This window comes from Dendrobates tinctorius, unplaced genomic scaffold (assembly GCF_039654945.1).
Source record: "Dendrobates tinctorius isolate UK_male_01 unplaced genomic scaffold, ASM3965494v1 ptg000056l, whole genome shotgun sequence".
NCBI lineage: Eukaryota > Metazoa > Chordata > Amphibia > Anura > Dendrobatidae > Dendrobates > Dendrobates tinctorius.
In genome coordinates, this window is record NW_027361724.1 from 13395375 (window position 1) to 13419295 (window position 23921).

Consider the following 23921-nt stretch of genomic DNA (forward strand, 5'->3'; position numbering starts at 1 on the left):
TAAGATTTAAAAAAAAAAATGGCAGCAGTTTTCCAATTCAGTAAGGGGGAGGGAAAAAACAATCACGTGCATGAGATTTGTGATTACGCCCTTTGATGCAAAAATCAGGGTACAAACCTGCAACAAGTTGGGGTCTCACTCCCTACTGTATACACTGCATTTTATTACAGACTTTCAGTGCAGAATCCAAACCAAATATTTGCAACAATCAGCCACGTCAGGTCACTGCTTTTAAAAGTAAAACAGTTTTAATTTTTATTTCATAAATCAATGGTACACATGAAAATAATCAACTTTCTAATATATCTTGTCAGAGAAATCTGTTTCTTTCTTCTCCTGGACTGGTCTTTCGCTCTCAATTTATGGGTAAAATCTTTACTCGGTTAAGACAGATTTCCAATTACTGACAGTTGGTGCTTATAAAATTCTATGGAAGTGGGAGGGGGAGGAGCTAGGGGCACACAGACATTCTACTGCGAGTTTTCCTGAAATGGCAGCTAGAGTTCTCCATTGAACTTTATAAGCACTAACTCTCGTCTATCTCAGTAATGAGATTGCATGTATTCACTCGACAGATTTTACCTGTGAATTTACCATTTTGAAAATGAAAGATCAGTCCTGGTGGAGAAATAGTAATATATCTTATTAGAGAAATCGTGACTAAGTTTTTTTTATTTTCTTTCCTATGTACTATTGATTTAGGAAAAAAAACAATTACAATGACAGTCACCATTTAAATGAGGATTCCTAAAAACAACATATATCCAATAAACAAGAGGGAGTTTTTATAGAAAAGTGGTGGTCACATGGTCACACATACTTCACTACTGATTTAGTTACACAAGGGAATGTGGGCCCCCGTTTTGAGGATCAGTGAGGTCTCAGCACCCAAATCAACCGCAACAATATATTTACTATTTCTACCGTAAGCAGGTGATTAATGCTTACAGTACAATCCCTTTAAGACAGAAGGTAAAAATAGGGATTTTTGTGTACTCACCGTAAAATCCTTTTCTTTGAGCCAATCCCAATGAGGTGTAGGAGAAAGTTATGTATGTGGTTACTGAAAAAAAAACATGAATTACCTGTAATCTGAACCAATCCAGTCTCATCCCTCTGAAGTCAAAAACCTCGCCATCTTCAACTAGAGACAAAAATATATTGAAAGCATCAAATTCAATCCACACAAAAGGATATTATGATATTGAGTGAACATTATAGAAAAGATGAAGCGGGATGCTCATATACATTTACAGTGTATGGGCATGGACTGCAGGGGTAGGTGCATACTCATGGGAGTCAGGCTGCGTGGGTGGCGTAACTCGAGTCTGATGGGCCCCGGTGCAAGATTTGGTGGTCTCCGGATATGAGGATAAAGCATCTGATTGGAGGAGTTAACGGTGAACGGATTGGTAAGGAGCATCCGGATATGACGCTATTGTTTTGCCATAACTTTTACGTTCCTACAATGTTTTGTATACATGTATTATGAACAGAAATCCACTTTGTGCGATTTGGAAGTTCTCTTAAAGTGACGTGTGCTGTATGATGAATATTACAAAGGGGTTATGATATAAATTAAAGCATTTGAATAAACTAATAATACTGGCTTTGATTGGTGCAGAGCCTTGAGCTTTGTGATTCGCTGACCTGTGTCAGTCTCTTATTTATGATATCACATGAAACGTTAAAGGTCTGGTTAGTCACGTGGTGTTCATTCTAGCCTTTAACCCTGATGAAGCCAGTGAGTCTGGCGAAACATGTCAGGGAGGTCTAGGAGTTGCTTTTAGTAGCTAGGTAGTGTATATAAACTCCTAATGAGAACAGTGGTAGCGGCCGCACCAACTCTATGGAATGAATGACATTTAGGATTTTGGAGATAAATCCAGAGGATTAGATTGCCAAATTGTTATCCGATTACTATACACCCAATAACTTTATAACTTATAATTCTGTTTAGTGTAATTAAAAGTTATGTTTTACGCCAACCTTTAGTTAGGGTCTAATTGCTTTTGGCAAATTGTGTTTATTGTGTACACCCTATGCTGGTTTGTTGAACAGCATGTTGTGGGTTACATTTGGCTTGGGCCCACATACAGTGGGGGAAATAAGTATTTGATCCGTTGCTGATTTTGTAAGTTTGACATGAACAATCTATAACTTTAAGGGTGGGTTAATTTTAACATTGAGAGATAGAATATCCAAAATAAAAACCAGAAAATCACATTATATAAGTTATATAAATTAGAATTTTGCAGTGAGAAATAAGCATTTGATCCCCTACCAACCATTAAGAGTTCTGGCTCCTACAAACCAGTTAGACGCTCCTAATTAACTCGTTACCTGCATTAAAGACAGCTGTCTTACATAGTCACCTTTATAAAAGACCCCTGTCCACAGACTAAATCAGTCAGACTCTAACCTCTACAACATGGGCAAGACCAAAGAGCTTTATAAGGATGTCAGGGACAGGATCATAGACCTGCACAAAGCTGGATGGGCTACAAAACCATAATTAAGACACAGGGTGAGAAGAAGACAACTGTTGGTGTATTAGTAAAATGGAAGAAACACAAAATGACTGTCAATCGACAGTGATCTGGGGCACCATGCAAAATCTCACCTCAGCCTAAAACTACACGGGAGGAACTTGTTAATGATCTCAAGGCAGCTGGGACCACAGTCACCAAGAAAACCACTGGTAACACATTACAACTTAAAGGTTTAAAATCCTGCAGTGCCCGCAAGGGCCCCCTGCTCAAGAAGGCACATGTGCAGGCCCGTCTGAAGTTTGCCAATGAACACCTGGATGATTCTGTGATTGGGAGAAGGTGCTGTGGTCAGATGAGACAAAAATTGAGGTATTTGGCATTAACTCAACTCGCCGTGTTTGGAGGACGAGAAATGCTGCCTATGACCCAAAGAACACCGTCCTCACTGTCAAGCATGGAGGTGGAAACATTATGTTTTGGGGGTGTTTCTCTGCTAAGTGCACAGGACTACTTCACCGCATCAATGGGAGAATTGATGGAGCCATGTACCATAAAATCCTGAGTGACAACCTCCTTCCCTACATTAGGACATTAAAAATGGGTTGTGGCTGGGTCTTCCAGCAAGACAATGACCCAAAACAAACAGTCAAGGCAACAAAGGGGTGGCTCGAAAAGAAGCACATTAAGGTCATGGAGTGGCCTAGCCAGTCTCCAGACCTTAATCCCATAGAAAACTTATGGAGGGAGTTGAAGCTCCGAGTTGCCAAGTGACAGCCTCAAAATCTTAATGATTTAGAGATGATCTGCAGAGAGGACTGGACCAAAATTCCTCCTGACATGTGCGCAAACCTCATCATCAGCTACAAAAAAAGTCTGACCGCTGAGCTTGCCAACAAGGGTTTTGCCACCAAGTATTAAGTCTTGTTTGCCAGAGGGATCAAATACTTATTTCTCACTGCAAAATGTAAATAAATTTATATAATTTATACAATGTGATTTTCACTTTTGATATTCTATCTCTCAATGTTAAAACTAACCTAAAAAATCAGCAAGGGATCAAACACTTATTTCCCCCAGCGAGACTGTGTGTATGTACTCATCCTGGTATATATTTATCCCCAATCCTGTTATATATTTCCCTCATCCTGGGCACCATCCTGGTATATAATATTCCCCATCCTGGTAGAAATGTCCCTTATCCTGGGTCTCATCCTGGTATATCTATTCCCCATCTTGGAATATATTTATCCACAATCCTGCTATATATTTCCCTCGTCCCGGGCACCATCCTGGTATATAACATCCCTCATCCTTGTTATACATGTTCCTCATCTTGAGCCCTATCCTGGTATGTACCGTATTTTTCGGACCATAAGATGCACTTTTTTCCCCAAAAATCTCATTGTTAAGTTCTCAAACTGCGCATGCGCCGCCTCTGGCAGCCATTTTCCCAGAGGCCACAGCATTAAGGCAAGGCAACAGAAATGCGGGGGCTTTGGGTCTTCACATAACGTCACCGGAGCCCCCCGCAACACCGTGCACCCCCGAAACTGCTGCACCATGTCGCCAGAGCCCCCAGCAGCACCGAGCACTGCCGCGTCATATCGCCGGAGGGCCCCCCCCCCCCCGCAGGACTGAGCGCCACTGAAACTGTTGTATCAGGCTGGGATGGGAGCGAGATCATCGACCTCCAGTGTCGGACCAAAGGAAGAATCGCCTGACTCCTTCTGCCACCAGCACTGCCGATCCCCCTCGAATAAGATGAAATCAGGACTGTAAGACGGACCCCCATTTGACGCATTTTTCCCCCACTTTCTTTCTGAAAATTAGGGATGCGTCTTATAGTCCAAAAAATACGGTACTATTCCTGGTATAAATATAATATCCTGATATAAATGTCCTGGTATAAATGTCCCTTATCCTGGGTCTCATTCTGGAATGTACATTCCCCATCCTGGTATAAATTGCCCTTATCTTGGTCCTCATCCTGTTATATATTATTCCCCATCCTGGTATAAATTGCTCTTATCTTGGTCCTCATCCTGTTATATATTATCCCCCATCCTGGTATATATTGCCCTTATCCTGGTCCTCATCCTGTTATATATTTATCCCCCATCCTGGTATACAGCTCTGTTAGGCCACATTCACATGAGCATCTAATTATCGGACCAGTCTGCAAACTGCAGATGTAACTGCGATGTGGATGGGCACATGGAGCCAGACGGGTGCAGGAGCTGCCTGCTATTTACATGCACTAGTCTGGTCTATAAATTGGATCTTACTAGGACATGCCCGACATCTAGGTGGAAAACAGCCAGTCTGAACTAGCACATAGATTAACAAAGGGTCTGAGTGCTGTCTGTTCTCCACATGGCCATCTGAACGTGGCCTACCATAAGAGAGACCCTCAAACTGAGGTTCGGTGGGCAGCAGCCTCCAGGAACGAGATTAGTAGGACAGAAAGCGATGGAAGCCCAGAATGCATTAAAGGACGTAGACCGCTGACCACTGCCATACGCAAAGATCATGTGTGGGTAGCTAAATGTATGGACAGACTTGGAGCGATAACAATGCAATAGTCAGGCAGGAAGGAGGCATCCAGGCAGACTGCAAAAAAATAAATAAGTGTAGAAATATCAATTACTTGAACTGCTGTGATTGCAGGTCTCTGATCCCGGCCAACATAGGGGGGGTGTAATAAGGAATCCAGTGATGGAGCCAAATCTACACTATAACGTACCTTGTTTCACATTTAGGGATGTCATCGTGTTTACAAATGAGGACATGATGATGGATTCATCCTCCGGACACACGGAGAGATTCTACAGCAAGAAGAACACACAAGTCAGACTATGGGCAGCAACAACAAGCCTCAAGTGTCTTCAACCTGGGCATTACTGGTTACGGAGGCCGTGCTCACGGCACTAAGGGTGCAAGTCAGTGTGTAGAGATTAGCTTGTGGAAGAGCGCCATCCAGCGGCCGAACGCAATAATCATTCTATTTCCCAGAGACCCAGTCGCCAGTACACACGACCAACTCATTACTGCCATCTGGAGGGAGCTACCGTGTAACACAATGTCTGTGCCATTAAAGAAACTTGAAACATGAACTTTGGAACAGATTAGGGCACCACATGTTCCAGTTGTTTAATTACTACACCGTATGAAATTATATTTAAAGCATATAAAACTAATTCTTTTCATCTGTAGAATGCATGAAGTAGAATGTGAAGAAAATTGCAATAAAAATAATTCCATGGTGGCATAAATCTGAGGCTTTCCAGAGTAAGGATATGTGCACACGGTAACTTTTTGATGTCAGCGCAGCCCACCAAGTTTTGCCATGCAAACCTGCTTCAGTCAAATCCCGTCGATCGTTTTCGCGGCAGATTGGCCGTCAGCGCCTATACTGCTCTATACTGGGAAGAATAAGCGTGTTCCTTCTTTTAACCACTTCAGGGGTGCCGAACCCTGAAAGTGGCGACATAAGACAGATCGTGTGCACAGCAATGGCGTTTTGACCTTGCTGTGCATTATGGCAATTTTTGCTTCCCTTTTGCTGTGCTTCTTCGGGGGGAGTCCCTCTGGTAAAGACTTGTGCACATACCCCTAGGGTAAGGATTTGAGGCTGCGTATTTTCGCTGCTTACAGACCACAAAGCAAACTTTGTCCGGTGTGATTTACTTGTAGTCTAACTATGACGGCGTGGGACAAGGAAAATGGTGGGAGATTTTTTTTAAATCGGACTATTTACAAAGTTGCTTCCTATTTTATTTAATTTTGTAAAGCAATTAAATAATTGGAAATTGTCAAGATGCAGATGGGCTGTGCTGGCAGGTCTCATTATGAGCTGTGGACAAGCAAAAAGACAGCAAGGGGATTTTTCTGGTGTCAAAATGTTAAAAATGTATGTGCAAAATCAAACATGCAAAATTTGCTACTTTTGCGCCACTCTTGAAATGTTTGTAGAAACGTGTGCATGGGTAACTATTTACACGGGACAGATTTAGGAGCCGAGACTTTTTTCAAAAACTGCAAAATAAAAAAAAGTCGCAAATCTCCCTCACAGTAGGGATGGAGAAAAACTTAAAGAAACGACCTTAGACAGAAGTTTAACATCTAAAGATGGGCAAAACTTTATTAAACATAGTGCAGGACTTTGATAAATTTGGCTCAAAATAAAGATGACATGGAAACAAAAAAAAAAAAAAAAACCTGGCTGATGAGCGAATGTGCTGGGATAAGGTGTTATCTGAGCATGCTCGGGTCCTAACCGTGTGTCGTCTGCGTACTCTAATATATTACAGTCTACGCGGCTGCATGTCCTGCGGCTCTTAGGACAGCCACGAGACATGCAGCAGCGAGTACGTGAACATATTTTCGAGCAAGTTGAAGACACTGTTAGCACCCGAGCATGCTCAAATAACACCTTATCCCAGCACGTCTGCTCATCACTAGCTATCACCCAAAGAACAGCATTTGTAAGTATTCTAATATGTAATTAATGTTACATATTTTTTTACAATTAGCATCAGAGTAAACTGTTCATCTGGTCAGGTAGCTCTTATAAAGATAAATCAATCTATACCTTTGAAAAAAAAACTGCAGATTCATAATAATAAAAAAAAATCCACTTTTTATCAACATGAACACAAGTGCTCTGGGCGTGATGGAGCACTTCTCAAGCCTCTGCCTCCCAAGCTGAAGTCCCTGCCTTGCGTCGCAATATGTCCTGGCTTACAACTACAGTGCATCATTTACCGGAAGAAATGGAGGCCATTATTTAGGGTCTCTTACCTGTACCAGCTCATTCAGGACCACGGCATCAAATCCAGACAGGTACTGCACATAATACCTCTGCATCACTGGCCCATACTTCCGGACATGTGCTCGCAGTTCTTCCATATAAAATATGAGTTCAGCTATGTGCCTGCATGAACAAGAATTTAATATGGAGATTGGCAAAGGTTAATGTGATGCGTGATTAATCACTTATTTATACATCAATACCTTCATAAAAGATTATATGACTAAGAGGTTCCTGTAATTTCCCTTAATAAGATTGTCCAGGTACAATAAGTTATAACCTACACCGCAAATAGGTGATAATGTTCTCATTAGTGGGCATCAGACTGTTGCGACCAGCACTGATCAGGGAATCTGTATTTCCACTACAAAATGGAGTAGCGGCTTGGACACCAGAACATTGCACCATTCATTCCCTAGAAAAAGCCCCAAAGGGTATGAATGGAGCGCACTGCCACTCCATACTAATGGGGATTAAAGTTCCCCGTTCTGCCGATCAGTGCAGGTCTCAGTGATTGGACGACACCAATCAACATGTAATCACCTATCCAGTGGATTGCTGCTAAAAGAATTCTCCAGGGAGAAAAAAAATTAAGAAAACATCAGCTACTCACTTTTTCTTATCATATGTGACCATATGAAAATGTGATTTACATGTCACCCATGAAGTACATACACTAAACAGCCAAAACATTAACACAATATGGTGTAGGTGCCCCAAGAGTCCCCATAACAGCTCTGACCCATCAAGGCATGGGCTCCACAATGCCGATGAATATGCCCTTTGGTATCCGTCAACAAGACCTAGCAGTAGATCTTTAACATCCTCTATGAAGTTGACGTCTTCCACCACATCTACAAAGGGTCAAATAGATAGGGAATAATCAGTCATGGGCCCTCTGGCCAGTCTATGGCTCCACATAAAGAAGGAGCAGTGTGTCTACTGCCACAGTCCCTGAAGCAGCACTACTCCCTGCCAAGGGCTGTGGAGGGTCTCGATCTTTGTGACTATGTGGATCCCCCTATCAATCAGACATGGACGTCATATCATCACGGGTATACATTTCTCTCTTTAGTGATAACCCCACTATAAAAGTTAACTGTATTGGGGACTCTGGAAATCCCCCAACCACTCTCCCTCCTTACTATCATACTCGGTTCTAAAGAATATTTTTCTTTTTCTCACGTGGAAAAGACCTGTCCATTTCATTATCAGTGAAGCAATTTCACTTTTCTTTCAGACACTTAAGCTGTGATTGATTTTTTTCTAACAATGATTTTCCACACCAGTCTGAAAAACCAATCCCTATTCCGCTTTATTGTGTATGCGGCCACACACGGACTGGAAAACATAAAAGTGACTCACTTATCCATAAAATCGTCTGCCACCTTCTTTGGAATATTATCTGCATGTCGAAGCAGCCAAATGATTTCATCTCGTGCAAATGACAAAGCCATAAATACAAAAAGAGCCTTTAGAAAAAGAAAGACCATGCATTAGGATACATTGCAGGCGGCAAGATTACTCCGTTACTACCAAAGAAGCACTTATTGCAGAGGTTTTCAGCCATGAAGAAACAGAGTAGGAACAAGGGATTTTTTTTTTTCCCATTAACATATTTACTCTTGAAATAAAAACACAATTATAAGCAGTAAATAATGTATCTTTCCCTTTACAAACCCTCTGACTTTATATCAGTGTATGTATAATATATATATATATATATATATATATATATATATATATATATATATATATATATATATATATATATATATATATATAGTGAGGTAGTGCTGTCATTCAGTTAGGGGATCACTCGCTTGGCAGCGAATACAACACATCCGGCACCGGGTTTTCATAAACATAAACCATAACATAGTCCATGTGGTTTATTCCTCCATCATAAACCCGCAGCAGCAATATACAACAGCTTAGCGTCCATTACAGAGCTTTACTCTGGTTATCCTGTACTCACACAGGTTATGCAAATGTCCATTGCGCAGGCTCTTCAGCCTCAGTGTTATCTCACCCGTCAGGGTTCCTCATGCGGCTTCAGCATCCCGCACACGTTCGTTCCCTCCAGGGAACTCTCAGGCACACATCGCCATTGCTCACAGCCACCTCACATGCTGTTAGCCAGGAAGCTCCATCTCAGCAGGACCTTCCACACTGAACCAACCAGGTCCCTGCATTCACCCATGTTACCAGACCTCAGGTACCTTATATGGTCCATAACCACACCCACAGGTGATCACATGGCTATGACCTAACTAAAGGTCCTATTACACACAGCCACACACAGGCTTCCCTGAAACATTATAACGGAAACGTCAGCAGTACCTCTGCTGATCAATACTCGTGCCTGCATCCCAAGGCCACCCACCTTGAGATACATAATGGTCATTCAGTATCCTACACCTATCAGGACACTGGAAATGCTTATGCTCTCGTCCTGGACATTCATCCACTCAATGACGACTTTTATTTCCCATTGACTTGCTTTGGGGTCGGGTTTCGGACGAAACTCCGACTTTTTTTGCCCTAGTCGGACCAGTTTCATCCGACTCAAATTTTGTTTGTCGGGTTTCACGAAACCCGATCCAACCAAACTCGCTCAACTCTAGTATACATAAATTCATTAAAAAAAAAAGTCTCAAAATGGTGCCTGCGCATTAGTTATTGGATAGCCGATACATGCTACTGCGCAGGCGCCACCATCTTGCTAGAGAAAAAAAATGTCTCCACTAAGATGGCGCCGGCCGAGCCTGCGCAGTAGCATCTCTATTGGCGATCTTGGAGGACGCAATTTTTTTTTTCTCTAGCAAGATGGAGCAGCCGGCCCCTGCGCAGCAGCAGCTATCGGATCACAGATAGATGCTACTGCGCAGACAGCGCCATTTTGTGACAGATTTTTTTTTAAATGAATTTATGTATACCATCAAATAAAAAAATTAAATACAAACTATAGATGCGATCAGGCTGGTGATTTTTTTTTTCAGTATATAGAATATTCATTATGTAAAATAGAGGGCAGGTCAGTGAGAGATCAGTAGCCTGATAGAAGCCTTACTGATAAATACCTAAGCAGAACACCACATGAAGACCCCCCCCACAGGCCGTCCCGGAGCACGAGCATATCATTAACTCAAAACTGAAAATAAAGCTTAAACAACAACCACAAGACGGATTTCATCAACCAAGGTATCATTGTAATCAGTATAACGGCGCCGACCTGACACTGTGTGTAGGCTACTGTGCACAATCCTGCTGACAGATTCCCTTAAAGCTTAAATGCCCATTCACAATGGAAGCTGGAGACAAGGAGCCAGTTTTCAAGAGGAGACTGAATGGAAATGAACAGTTTGCAGTGTATTATAATACATGCATGCTACACAAGAAAAACAGCAGTAATCATCAATAGCAGAAAAGTTTAATTCCACATAAAACATATCCGCTTAAGAAAAGAAAATGCAAAAGTGTCCATAACCTTTAAGGTTAACATGGCCAGTTAAAGCCCCAGCTGAGCTATGCTACTTAGTTGGATTCAATATGATAAGCTATATAGTTTACAAGCTTATGTCACGCACCTTTGGTCCCAATAAACCAGGCTGGTCGGAAAGGACAGTGGCCAGTTCCTTGAGTGCAGACCTTAAGAATTTGCGCCTTTCTCTGTGTGTTGCACCACTAAATAAGAAGCAAAGAATCACTATAATAAACATTTATAAGCGTACAATATGAGCTTTCATACATTACATTAGTGAAACATTTTTATTTGACCTGTGCCAACTTGACTGTTGTATAATTTATGAAGATTTGTAATGCATCCGACATTTTCTTACTTAATAGCTTTAAAGTGACAATTTCTCCCTATAACAACATGGCACTGATGTGATGGGGAGTGCATCACAGTAAGCAAATCATCTTCCAATGGCTCCGGCTAATTAAAAAAAGCTGTTAGGAATTAATAAAATTAAGCATTGCCAGGTATCACCAAGTAGTCATTGCTGAAATAAGGTTTTCTTGAGCATCTTTTATAAAAAAAAAAAAAAAACACAGTCTGCCATTCCTGTGTTATTCCTCCTAGAAATTTACTGGCATTACCAGTTGGGGGTCATCTCTACAGAATCTGAAATTACCCCAATCAATGCAGACGCTATCGAACTTAAGGAATACACCCGTTACAGGGAACATACTAAAATAGTTTTTCATTTATTTAGAAATATTCAGGAGGAATAGCAAATGAAGGGCACAACCCTATTAAAAAAAAAATGTGTCAGTAGTGGAATGCCTTCAAGATTTTGCCATTTTATCTGAGAGCAGCATAATGTTGGGGCAAGAGAGCCTGATTCCAGGGATATGTCACTTACTAGGCTGTGTGCTGTAGTTTCTATTCAATCAGTGTTTTATCAGCAGGAGATTATCACTGTAGGACTAGGTGTTTTGTGCCAGACAGTCCAGCTAAACTGTGGAACCCCGCCCCCACCACCAATTAGCAGCTTGTTGACGGTGTACACAGGAAGCTGCCAATCAGGTGTGTGCACGGGGTTACAGAACTCCTCATTCAGAGCACTGCTACATGTACAGCAGAGAAAACAGTGATTCCATCACAACTGCAGCAAGCATCCCAGTAAGTGACCCATCGCTGGAATCAGGCTCTCTGTCCATAGATCTTGCTGCTCTCAGATGGGGTAGCAAAACCCTTCTGACAGATGCCCTTTAAAAGAGTGCTGGTTTATAGAATAGCAGAGCTGAGTGAATTTTTCATATTAACCAATACTTACGCATGAGATATTGCAGCCTCCTTGCATTCTCTGATGTCATTAATTCTCTTATTGTACCTAAGAAGTGGAAACACAAAATATGTTAATAGAATGCTTGAAAGCCCTTGGAAAAAATATAAACACTCAAAAGGGAATTTGTCACTAAGGTCAACCCCTTCTCAAACCGCATATATGGGTGGCTCAGTGATTAGCGCTGTTGCTTTGCAGCAAATCCCACCAAGGACAACACGTGCACAGAGTTTGTATGTTCTCCTCGTGTTTGCGTGGGTTTCCTCCCACACTCCAAAGACATACTGATAGGGAGTTTACATTGTGAGCCTCATTGGGGTCAGTGATGATAATGTCTGTATAGCGCTGCAGAATATGATGGCGCTTTATAAGCAAAGCATAATAAAGGTATCAATGGACTTAAATGTCAATGTGTTCCTGTGTCCCCAAGAATTCATATGAAAATAATGTGTTAGTTGCGCTTTGTCACGCCCAGAGCATTTACCAAGCCACTGCCATCCCAGGGTTTCCTTGCCCAGCTTGATTGATAGCTCCCTATCTGTGTGACCTAAGGCAAGGAAATCAGACAATGAAGAGGCTGGCAATGGGCGAGGAAACAAGGTCAGGAGGTAAAGGCTCAGAAAGTGCTCTGACCCTCCCATAGCACTTAAGGCCTAATTTGTATTGAAATTAAAACGCTGTTTACATTTGGATGCAGCAACCGATAGATATAAATGCAATCCCATCATAGGTGATTTGGGGTGGATCTTACTGATTTTTTTTTTTTTTTTTTTTAAGGACAACAAAAGCTATTCCTGTAGATTTTCTAAAAAATAAAATAATTTATGGGAAAAAAAAATAAACAAAGCAAAACTGTAAATTCAGCTGTACACGACGAAGCTGCCGCCGAGTACTGCAGACAAACTGGATTCAGCCAAAACTAAATTGTTGTTCTCCTCCTTCCCTAGCACAGCTCGGGATAATACATAGTGTAATATCTAGATAAAAAATGACAAGATTGATGGAGGCAACTTTCTCCCTCCTTTATTGCAGCGAGGAGCAAAGTGATCCAACGTCAAGATCTACTCCGCTGAACTCCGAATACTACCAGATCATCAGGATTACTGACGAGCGAACGTCCTGGGATAAGGCATGGTCTGGTTTCAAACAATTGACTTTGGCGTGCTGGAATAATATGTTCGAGAACCCGCGGCTGCATTTCTCGCGGCTGTTTGACCAGCTAACAATCAGGTAATTCCCGCATGTGTTACGGCTGTCATAAAGCTGCGAGACATGAAGCCGCGGGGACTGAAACCTATTATTCCAGCATGCTGCAGACATTGTTAGCACCCGAGCATGCTTAGATAACACCTTATCCCAGGATGTTCACTAATCAGGATCCAATATTCGGCCGCTACATGATATTGGTGATGTGCGTTTAGGGTGAAGCAAATCTCTTAAAACCATTCATGGACATACCCTCTGATGTTGACAAAGAGGTCTTCAGCTGTTTTATGGATATGGAAAACTTCATCTCGGTAAAGTGATAGACAAGAGCTGCTCTGCAGGGCGAGCTTCCACAGATTCAGTGCCGTCGCATCTGTGTTCAGGATTCCATGGCACAGTATAAAGCCAACTGAGGAAGGGGGAAGAAAAAAAAAAAAAAAAAAAGAGCAAAAAAAACACTATGAAAGCTAACTTATTATAGTTATACTATTGCAGTATAATCCACTTAACTCTTTCATGACAGAGGGTATTTTAGGCTCTTTGACACAGAGTAACAGTTCATTTATTTGCAATGCTAAATTCTGGAGGTGAAATTTTCATGCTCTGTTTACTCAAAGAATATTCTTTACCAGAAATTCATCCTCCAATTTTCTTCTGCATATCAATGTGAAATGTGTACATTTTTTTAATGAATGGCATTAATATACCACGCAGAACAAAAGATTTTATTCTTAAAAGGTTTTCCCTCTCTTTAGACACAGCCTCTATACATGGCTATAAATCATCCAGGAACTGGGAGCGCTAGCTAAGGAGCAAATGACAACAGGGTTGGGGTAGCACATGCTAAAATTCAAGGACGGGGGTACTCATTTTATTTCAGGGGTAATGTACATTGTGCGACAGCAATGTATTAAAGGGGTAATCCGGAATTCACACATACAGACATCTGTAGCCGTGACGTCACCAGAACCGCTCACATCTCATTGATTACCCCTTTAAGGCCTAAGCACCTGACTATGCCATTCTCATCATTAGAGCACTTAACATTGATAAGCATATGACAGAGCATTAAAGGGAAATGTTACCAGGTTTTTGCCACCTAATCTTAAGCAGCATTACATAATGGCAGAGACTCTGTTTCCAGCGATGTGACACTTACTGGGCTGCTTGCTGTAGTTTTTTATTTTTAAATCACAGATTTATCAGCAGGAGATTATCACTAGAGGATTAGTAAACCTGATGCTATTAAGTCCTCCATATTCATGAGCTCTGTATAACCTCACCCCTGCCACTGATTGGAAGCTTTCTGCCTATGCACAGTGTACACATAAAGCAGCTAATCAGTTGTGTGGGTGGGGTTATACAGGACAGAGCATTCAGAGAACTGATGCAGTAGATCTGCTGCAGATAACACTTTTTTTTTCCTCAAAACTGCAGCACACAGACAAGTAAGTGATACATCGCTGAAATCAGGGTCTCTGTCTCTACATTATGCTGCTTTCAAATGAGATAATAAAAACCCGGTGAGGGCGATTCCATGCCGAGAAGGAATATTTTCAAAATTTTCAAACATTTTGGAAATAGTTAATTTTTTGTAAGTTGGTACTTCATTACACATGGCATAAGGTGGCAACACTGTTTCTTTCAAATTCCTTATATCTCCAAGATGGCAGAGGGTTGCATGGACACAATTATGTATCTGATGTATACAAGAACGGAGTGCTACCCTGCACCTTTGAGCAATGATTAAGGAGGTTCAATCTTCAGGATCTCCCCGCTCCTCTGCCTCCTGACTTTTCTATATGACTGGAAAATGTGGTGATGTAGAAAGCCAGTTTGCATATAAAATATATTACAGAGCAGAGTCCTAAAATAAAGAAACCGCAAGGAAAATGCTTTACTTACAAATTATCCATTTTTCCATTGCATCGAGTGAAAGATATTCACAGGGCATCTGCAAGAAGAAGCGACTAATTATAATAGAAATATATGAGGGCCAACTTAAAAGTTTTTTTTCCCAGTAAAAGGGGTTGTCCACTATTAGGACAACCCATTCTCAATATGTATGTTTGCCCCCAGTGCAATAACAACACTTATACTCCCCTCTGGTGCCAGCACTGACTCTCCCAGCGATCGCTTGACATTGTTACGTCACTCGATCCGTGCGGTCAGTCTGCGGCCGGTCCACTCTTCTTTCCTTTGGACACATCACATAGATCCGAAGCATGTGAGAGCAAAAGTCGTCACTTCCTCTGGATGTATGTGATTTGTCTGAAGGCGGGTAGAGAGAAGAGGCGGGCTGAAGGGCCACAGGGATTACGTGACGTCACAAAGTCAAACGATCGCCGGGTCAGTGATGACACCACTGGAACGGCGCTAGAAGCGGCTGTGTTATTTTTCTACATAGTTAAACGTGGTGGAAATAAAAAGACATGTCCTAGTTTAACCGAGAGATGGTAAAGGGAAGGGGTGTAGGTACAATCATAATGCATGACCTAGTCTGGTCTAAAGCTAATCTTTCCCTCCTGATCTCAGCTGTACTGTAGATCTGCTGGATCAAACAATCAGAACACAACTTTAAACAATTACATAAACATTTATTTTTCTTGCCGTTTAAACATTTTTTTAAAAAAAAAGCATCAATCTTTTTTTTCTACAGAGGGAGAATAGTATTTTCTTTATTTCACCGCTGGAGTGGTGCTACTAATCTAAGTCCCTTGGTCCTAGTATTATACTCACCAGCCGCCGTCTTCAGCTCTTCCTGGCGTCTATCCTGTCCCGCACCTGCCATATTGTGATAGAAAGCTCTGCCTCACGTGAAGTCAGAGGTAACAGACACAACTCTCACTATAAGTCTATGAGAACAGTGTTCTTGTCTTGCTCTGGTTATCATAAATTTTACATTAAGTAGTGACTTCCGGATCACCCAGCAAATCACGAACTGCAGAAGACCAACCAGAGCGGCACGGCTGGTAAGTATAAGACTAGGGGCAGGGAACTTCGGTTAGTTGTACCACTCCAGTGCTGCAATAAAAAAAAAAAATGCTGGAGTGGTGCTTTAATTTTAGTTTCTCCTCATAACCAAGATACTCCATATGTGCCAGCAGTTGTGTCTCTTCTTTGTACCTTTTTTTTCCCGAACCTTTCTATGAACTGATGCCCAGAACTCAACAGTTAAGTAGTAGTATTGTGTCCCTGTCCGGAGTTCATACTTCTTTTAGCAAATGGCTTTAGAAGCCCAAGACTGACGATGATGCTGTTATTTAGTCTATGATTGCCAAGTACACAGAGATCTTTCTCTTCAAGTGACTCTCCTAGCCTTACTCCTCCTAGACCAAATGGTGCGCACATATTATTGCTGCCCAGGTGCCTAACTTTACATCCTCCATATTGACCCTTATCAGCCATGTGGATGCCCAAACAGTCGGATTGTCCAAGTAAGCCATGTTGGCGCCATGTAAGAAACAGGAACTATGCAGAAGATTGGAGCGCGAAGAAAAGACACAAAGTTGTGTACCGTATCGGACTGTGCAGGGTTCAGCATTGTACTCGGGGCACTGATGAGGCTGAGAAGTTGGGCATTTCTCCACTGTTCTGCTGAAAGGTTTCTTCGAGGGTAAACCATCTGAAGTGAAATTAGAGCATCTGACAAAGACTAAGGGGAGAAAAAAACAAGAAAATGTAAATCTCCGCATTATAGAACAATGACCGAAATAATCATCAGCAATAAGAGCGCTGATAAATAGGCTCCATTATGATAATGGCATCTAATAAAGGACCGACAGAGCCAAGATCGGCATTTTGGAAGCTGTTAAATTGTTTGCTGTTCTGCAAGGCTAATGAGAAGCCAATCTGCTGAGAAAAAAAATCTCTCGGTTACATTCTGATCTGCACTATCTGCGAGGAGGAAGTTCATCAACAGCAGAAATGACGGCCTTTCAGAAAGGATGTGGAATCCAAGGAGTATAATGAAGTCTCAATTTGCATTTCTCGTTGCAGGCAAAATAATATTCAAAGATGGAAATGTATAAAAGAAGGACCTTTCTTGGCAAGAAGAGAGCACCAAAAATGATGAAGTAAAACCCATTAGGGCAAATTTAGCATCAGTGCATTTTAACACTAGAACTGCAGAAGGGGTCATAATCACCTCTTGTTTTTATTTTTTTTTCTTTCAATAATTTATTTCTGATCTCTTTACAATATGTATTCCAATCTACAAAATATATATATTTTTTCATGACGTTTCGTGTGTTTCTAGTTTCTGGTGCACCTCTTAACACTATCGATTCTACCGCCATACATTCTCCTGGGTTTTCATAATGTGCAAGTACCGAATAAGGATGAAAGTGCGGCCCCAAGCCTATGACACTTGTTATACGCTGTCTTCACATCTCTTTTTTTGCCTACATCAGAAACATATATCTAAAGAATTCCTGGGCATGGAGAAGCATCAGACCAAATCATGAGTGTACAGAGGCATAGCAAAAGCTAGCCATAGATTCCTTTTGTGTACTTTAAATAAAAGAAAGAAAAGAAGGAAGGAAGGAAAGAGAAAAAGGAAGGAAGGAAGGAAGGAGAAAAAGGAAGGAAGGAAGGAAGGAAGGAGAAAAAGGAAGGAAGGAAGGAAGGAAGGAGAAAAAGGAAGGAAGGAAGGAAGGCAGGAAGGAGAAAAAGGAAGGAAGGAAGGAAGGCAGGAAGGAGAAAAAGGAAGGAAGGAAGGCAGGAAGGAGAAAAAGGAAGGAAGGAAGGAAGGAAGGAAGGAAGGAAGGAAGGAAGGAGAAAAGGAAAAGAAGGAAGGGGAAAAAGAAAGAAAAGAAAGGAAAGGAAGGAAGGAAGGAAGGAGAAAAAGGAAGGAAGGAGAAAAAAGAAGGAAGGAAGGAAGGAAGGAAGGAGAAAAAAGAAAGAAAGGAAGGAAGGAGAAAAAGAACGAAGGAAGGAGAAAAAGAACGGAAGGAAGGAGAAAAAGAAAGGAAGGAAGGAGCTGGCGGCTAAGACGCGGGAGAACAATGTGATCAGCAATCTGAAATCGGACATGATTGATCGAAATCTCCCCCAATTAGTAGTTGGCCGGTGCCCCCAAACACATTAGGCTATTGCAAGGTTCGGCTGACATTACTCAAACATGTAAGTGAGCCTTAGGTTGAGGTCAGACTTGCGAGAAACTCAGACGAGTCTCGCACATCAATACCCGGCACTGCCGCTGGCACTCGGATCGGAGCGTTCAGCTGCACAGAAATACATGTAGCCGCACGTTCCGCTCCTGAGTGCCGGCGGCAATGCTGGGTATTGACGTGCGAGACTCGTCCGAGTTTCTCGCAAGTGTGACCCCGGCCTTAAGTAGAGACCACGCTGTCCTGCAGTTATGACCCTCATGTCTCAGGACTGCTCCAGAGTTCCACCGATCCTTATCAATCGGCATTCGTTCATGGGGAACGCGTATTAACAGTGATACGAGAACATTTTAGTGAACAGAACCAAAATTCCCGGTTTTACAAAATTATACTAACCTTACTGTGGGGTACAAATTCTTCCATCATCTTTTTTAGAGGATTTTCATAGTCTACGATCATCTGTCCAAGTCTAGGATATTCGCGATCACTAAAATGGATGACACAGAAAAGAGTATAGCGCAATAGCTCAAAGCTGAACGCAAGGGCTGCATTACAAACTATAACCAGAAATCCTATTAAATGTTAAAATAGAACAGTCTCCACTTTGTCCTTAAATACAGGGCAGAGCGTACAGAACATCTAAAGAGAGGCCGGCTGTAGATACACCTACCTGGCTCCGTGAGTCATTTCATGAGAGTAGTTGTACAGTCCTATAATTGCTTTCCTTTCTTCAATCCGAGACAGCATTATCATTAGTGTAGTGTAGGTTATGATCAAGTCTAAGTAGTTCTTGGTTAAATCAAAGTTGACAGTCTGCAAAATGGAATATAAGCAGTTAGTATCCATGTGAACCCCAAGATGAACTAAAAGAGGGGCTCTATGATGCCTAAGCGTTGACGTTCCCTGTACAGGTGGTGTCTGTGGCTGTGCAGGACAAATACTGCAGGGTACCCACTACATTGATAGACCCCTAGTAACAAAATATAGGCAAGCGAAATCTAATGTTAGGCTATGTGCACACGTTCAGGATTTGTTGCAGAGAAAACAGGCGCAAATGTGATGGCAGGAAAATAAAGCTGCATAAAACACCTGTGTTTTTGGAACGTTTTTCCCATTCATTGGAATGGGTGAGAAAAAGCTGCAAAAATGCTGAAAGACCCAACATGAAACTTGGGTCAAATCTGCAAGGAAAAAATAAGCAACGTGTGCGTGATTGTAGAAATCTCATTCAATTAGCTGGGACAGCAAAAACGCGACATATGAACATAGCCTTAGTTGGTAACAATAAATCAGTGTAGCTAATGGGCTCCACTGAGTAGTTATAACAGTTTTCTCACTGATACCAGTGTGGTCCTGTAAAAGGACATTACCACTGTAATAAGTCAGGTCAGGACATTTCTTCCCTCCTACATATTCCAATTATGAGTGGGTATTATTAGAAGAATTGAGTGAACCACAGACACAAAGAGGAGATCACAAAGTTATGAAGCAGGGTCACCATCAAGGTGTATAGTGCTTAAAAGTCACCAATGCTGTGCTAACTACAGAGTCTAAAGCTCCACCGGTATAACCATCAGCACAAAAACTGTGTGCCGTGAGCTTCGTGGCATGGGTTTCCCCCGTACATTACCAAGCACAATGCCAAGTGTCGGAAGGAGTGGTGTAAAATAGCTGACGCCACTGGACTCTGGAGTGACGGATCGCGCTTCTCTATATGGCATCTGAAGGATGAGTCGGCATTTGGTGAATACCAAGAGAACATTTCCTGCCTGACTGCACTGAGCCAGCTGTAAAGTTTGGTGGGGGGAGAGAAATGCTATGGGGCTCTTTTCAGTGGTCGGCCTAGGCCCCTTTATTCCAGTGTAAAGTGAAATCTGAAAGCTTCAGCATAGAAGACATTTTGGACAACTGTAGCTTCCAACTTAGTGGAAACAGCTTAGGGCAGGAGCTTCTCTGTTCTATGACCGTGCCCCAGTGCACCTAAGCAAGGTCCAAAAAGGCATGTTGGGGGGAAAATGCTGTGGAAGAACTTGAATGGTTTCACCAAGCCCTGACATCAACTCTACCCAACACCTTGAGGATTAACCAGAATGGAGACTATAGACCAGGAGGGCCCTCATCCTACCTCAGTGTCTGACCTCACAAAATGCACTTCTGGATGAATGGGCCAAAATTCCCACAGACCCTCTCGGGGATATTGTAGAAACATGAACGTGGAATCTGATATAGCTGCAAACAAGGGACTGACTCCATATTAAAGCTTATGAACTTACATGTGATCTTAAAAGCTCCTGTAGGTGTAATGTTTAGGGGTCTCAATACTTTTGTTCGTACAGTGTAACTTTTTTTTTTTATGAAGAACGGTAGAACAACATCTAAAAACATTTATACTTACAATATCAAAGAAAACTTGACACACGTCAATAGTGTTAAGCAGCTCACACACGTGATCCTGAAAATTAACAATACACATTTACAGTCCAATTCACAGTAAATGCAGGAAACCTGGAAATCATCACTACTACAGACCAGACAACTAAATTACAGCAACACGTGACTCAACGTGTTACAGAAGCCCTCCTCCTCCTCCTAGCACAGCTTTTATTCTCTTAATATACTGCAGTCATCACATTATATAGCACTATGTACTTACAATTGCTCATTTTGCCTTTCTACCCAGCTAAGGCTGGTTTCACATTAGCGCTTTTTAAGCGCACGCACGGCCGGGGGTAGCTCCGCCCCCGAGCCGGCTCTCTGCCCGGCGTGCCCGCCCCTTGCTTGTAGCGCCGCCTCCTAGCGCACAGCGGCGCCTGCGATCGGCGCACCCTATCTTTAGCATAGGGTGCGCAGATCGTGCGCAGGCCATGCGCTAGTTGCGCTTTGACCTGCGCTGCGCACTTTTGACGGTGCGCCGTGCGCGCCAAAATCAAACTTTTCGGATTTTGGCGCGCACGGCGCACCGTCAAAAGTGCGCAGCGCAGGTCAAAGCGCAACTAGCGCACGGCCTGCGCACGATCTGCGCACCCTATGCTAAAGATAGGGTGCGCCGATCGCAGGCGCCGCTGTGCGCTAGGAGGCGGCGCTACAAGCAAGGGGCGGGCACGCCGGGCAGAGAGCCGGCTCGGGGGCGGAGCTACCCCCGGCCGTGCGTGCGCTTAAAAAGCGCTAATGTGAAACCAGCCTAATTCTTCTCTTTTCCATTAAGTCTATGACATCACATGATTAAATTCTGACTAGATGAATCCTTCTAAGCTCTGTGTAGAAATAGGAGGTCAATTTTCCCAGTATGAGTCATCAGTCACTGCAAAAGTTCCTGGTAGGGGAAAGCACCTCAGGAGGTGAAGAGTGGGATGACTCATGCAGGGACAAGAGACTTCCTGTTTCTACATAGAGCAGAGAAATGAGAAGAACTATCTGGGTAGAAAGGCAAAATGAGCAATTGTAAGAACACAGTGCTATACAATATGATAACTGCAAAATATAAAGAGGATAAAATACTTTGATTGGAGGAGGATTGTTTCTTTAAGTATACACAAGGATTAAAAGGTAAACTAGGCGGTCTATTCAGGAGTAGGATGCTAGGAGATATACAGCAACCATAACATACTATGCTTTACTGCTGGGTTTGCACACAGATTTCAGACCAATTAAGGTTCATTTTCTTTTTTTTATTTCAGATTTGGATGCATTAGACCAGGAGTGGGAAATTTGTTTTCCCAAGGGTCACATGAGCGGCTGTGACTGTTGTGGAGGACAGGACCAATAGGCTGAAGATAATGGTTCTCAATATTAATTGTAATGCTTAATTAAGAAATAAGTATGTCAATTAGCTGCTACTACAGATACATCTTACAAACAGGCTTATCCCAGCATATCACCTTACCAGTAACAAACAGCGAAATGCATGTAAAGTACTGATTCTTCTAAAGTTTATACATGTGCAGATGTTTCATACACAGCATACATATATATACGCATACATGTATACACAATATAGATAGATATCAATACTTTGCAGCATTTTATCCACACTTGCCCATATATTTTGCAAAGTAGGGATGCTTTCAACAGTAGTAGTGTTAATAATTTACTTTTACCAATTAACAAAATGCAAAGTGAATGAACAAAATGTTAATCAAATCAATATTTGGTGTGACCCCTCCGTTGCCTTCAAAACAGCATCAATTCTTCTAGGTACACTTGTACTATGTCAGGGATTTTGCAGGATTATAGTCAGATGTATGAGTAACCAATTATACCAAACAGGCAATAATCATCAATTTCATATATAGGGTGAAACAGTCAATAACTGAAGCATTCAGCGGTGTAAAAGGCGAAAAGGGAGTACCGTATTTTCCGGCGTATAAGACAACTTTTTAACCCCTGAAAATCTGCTTAAAAGTCATGGGTCGTCTTATATGCCGGATGTCGTCTTATACGCCTAGTGCATATGGGGAGAGTGGTCCCGATGAACAAGGGAGGGTGTAAGTGGTGTTATCATCCCCCTTTTAACTCATTGGTGGCAGCGGTGTGGCTGCTCCTTCAGCAGTGTGGCGGCGCTGTGCTGGGGGGCGGCTGCGGCGCTCTCTGTCCAGTGTCGGGGCTCCTCCGGCATTTCCCCAAAGCCCGGAGGCCCAGGCAGCCCGCGCGAGCTCAGATTCAGATGTGGTGGCCTCCCTGAAAATGGTGGCCATTTTCAGGGAGGCCACCGCATCGCAGCAAAGGAGCTGCCTTGGCCTCCGGGCATTGGGGAAATGCCGGAGGAGCCCCGACGCTGGACAGAGAGCCTCCGCAGCCGCCCCCCAGCACAGCGCCCCCACGCTGCACAAAGAGGAGCCGCCGCCGACCTCCAGGACAGAGACCCGCAGACAGCACCGCTGCCACCAATGAGGTAAAAGGGGGATGATAACTCCACGTACACCTTACCTTTGTCATCGGGACCACTCCCCCCGCACCCGGCATATAAGATGACACATGGCATATAAGATGACACATGGCATATAAGAAGTCCCCCGACTTTTAAGAAAATTTTCTATTTTAGCTGGAAAAGTTGGGGTGTCGTCTTATACGCTGGAAAATACGGTATGTTGGCAGCAAAGAAAATATGTTCAAACCAAGTAAAGATAATCAGCCAAACATTTAAAAGGAATAATGAAAAAGTTTCCAGCTTCCAAATATACAAAAATTTATTGAAGGCATAAGAACAAGGATAAACGGACATGCCCCATCATAGCCCCGCTATGATGGGGCATGTCCGTTTATCCTTGTTCTTATGCCTTCAATAAATTTTTGTATATTTGGAAGCTGGAAACTTTTTCATTATTGATTTACTCCACGTAATATCCGAGCTTCCACGCACCACTACTAGCCAAGAAAGCAGGTGAGCTGGTTACCTTTATTTTTTGCAAACATTTAAAAGGTACTGTCAGCACAGAATGACTGTTCAAACAACGCACAGGCGCTCGGTGCACCACGGCGGGGCGAATCATTTACATACACCTTCCCCTCC

The 23921-nt window shown here is 42.5% G+C and overlaps 1 protein-coding gene across 2 annotated transcripts in view; it reads right to left on the minus strand.

The window, feature by feature from the left end:
* Positions 1–23921, minus strand: part of NCKAP1 (NCK associated protein 1) — a 149906-nt gene that overhangs the window by 82428 nt on the left and 43557 nt on the right. For both annotated transcript variants that reach the window (XM_073577502.1, XM_073577503.1), the window contains 12 exons: positions 20808–20864; positions 19083–19225; positions 18809–18899; positions 16819–16956; positions 15207–15255; positions 13554–13710; positions 12087–12143; positions 10893–10989; positions 8668–8774; positions 7293–7425; positions 5236–5317; positions 1086–1144 (listed from right to left, as the gene is read on the minus strand). In XM_073577502.1, the coding sequence (XP_073433603.1) occupies positions 1086–1144; positions 5236–5317; positions 7293–7425; positions 8668–8774; positions 10893–10989; positions 12087–12143; positions 13554–13710; positions 15207–15255; positions 16819–16956; positions 18809–18899; positions 19083–19225; positions 20808–20864 (1170 nt within the window). The remainder of the gene's footprint in view (positions 1–1085; positions 1145–5235; positions 5318–7292; positions 7426–8667; positions 8775–10892; positions 10990–12086; positions 12144–13553; positions 13711–15206; positions 15256–16818; positions 16957–18808; positions 18900–19082; positions 19226–20807; positions 20865–23921) is intronic.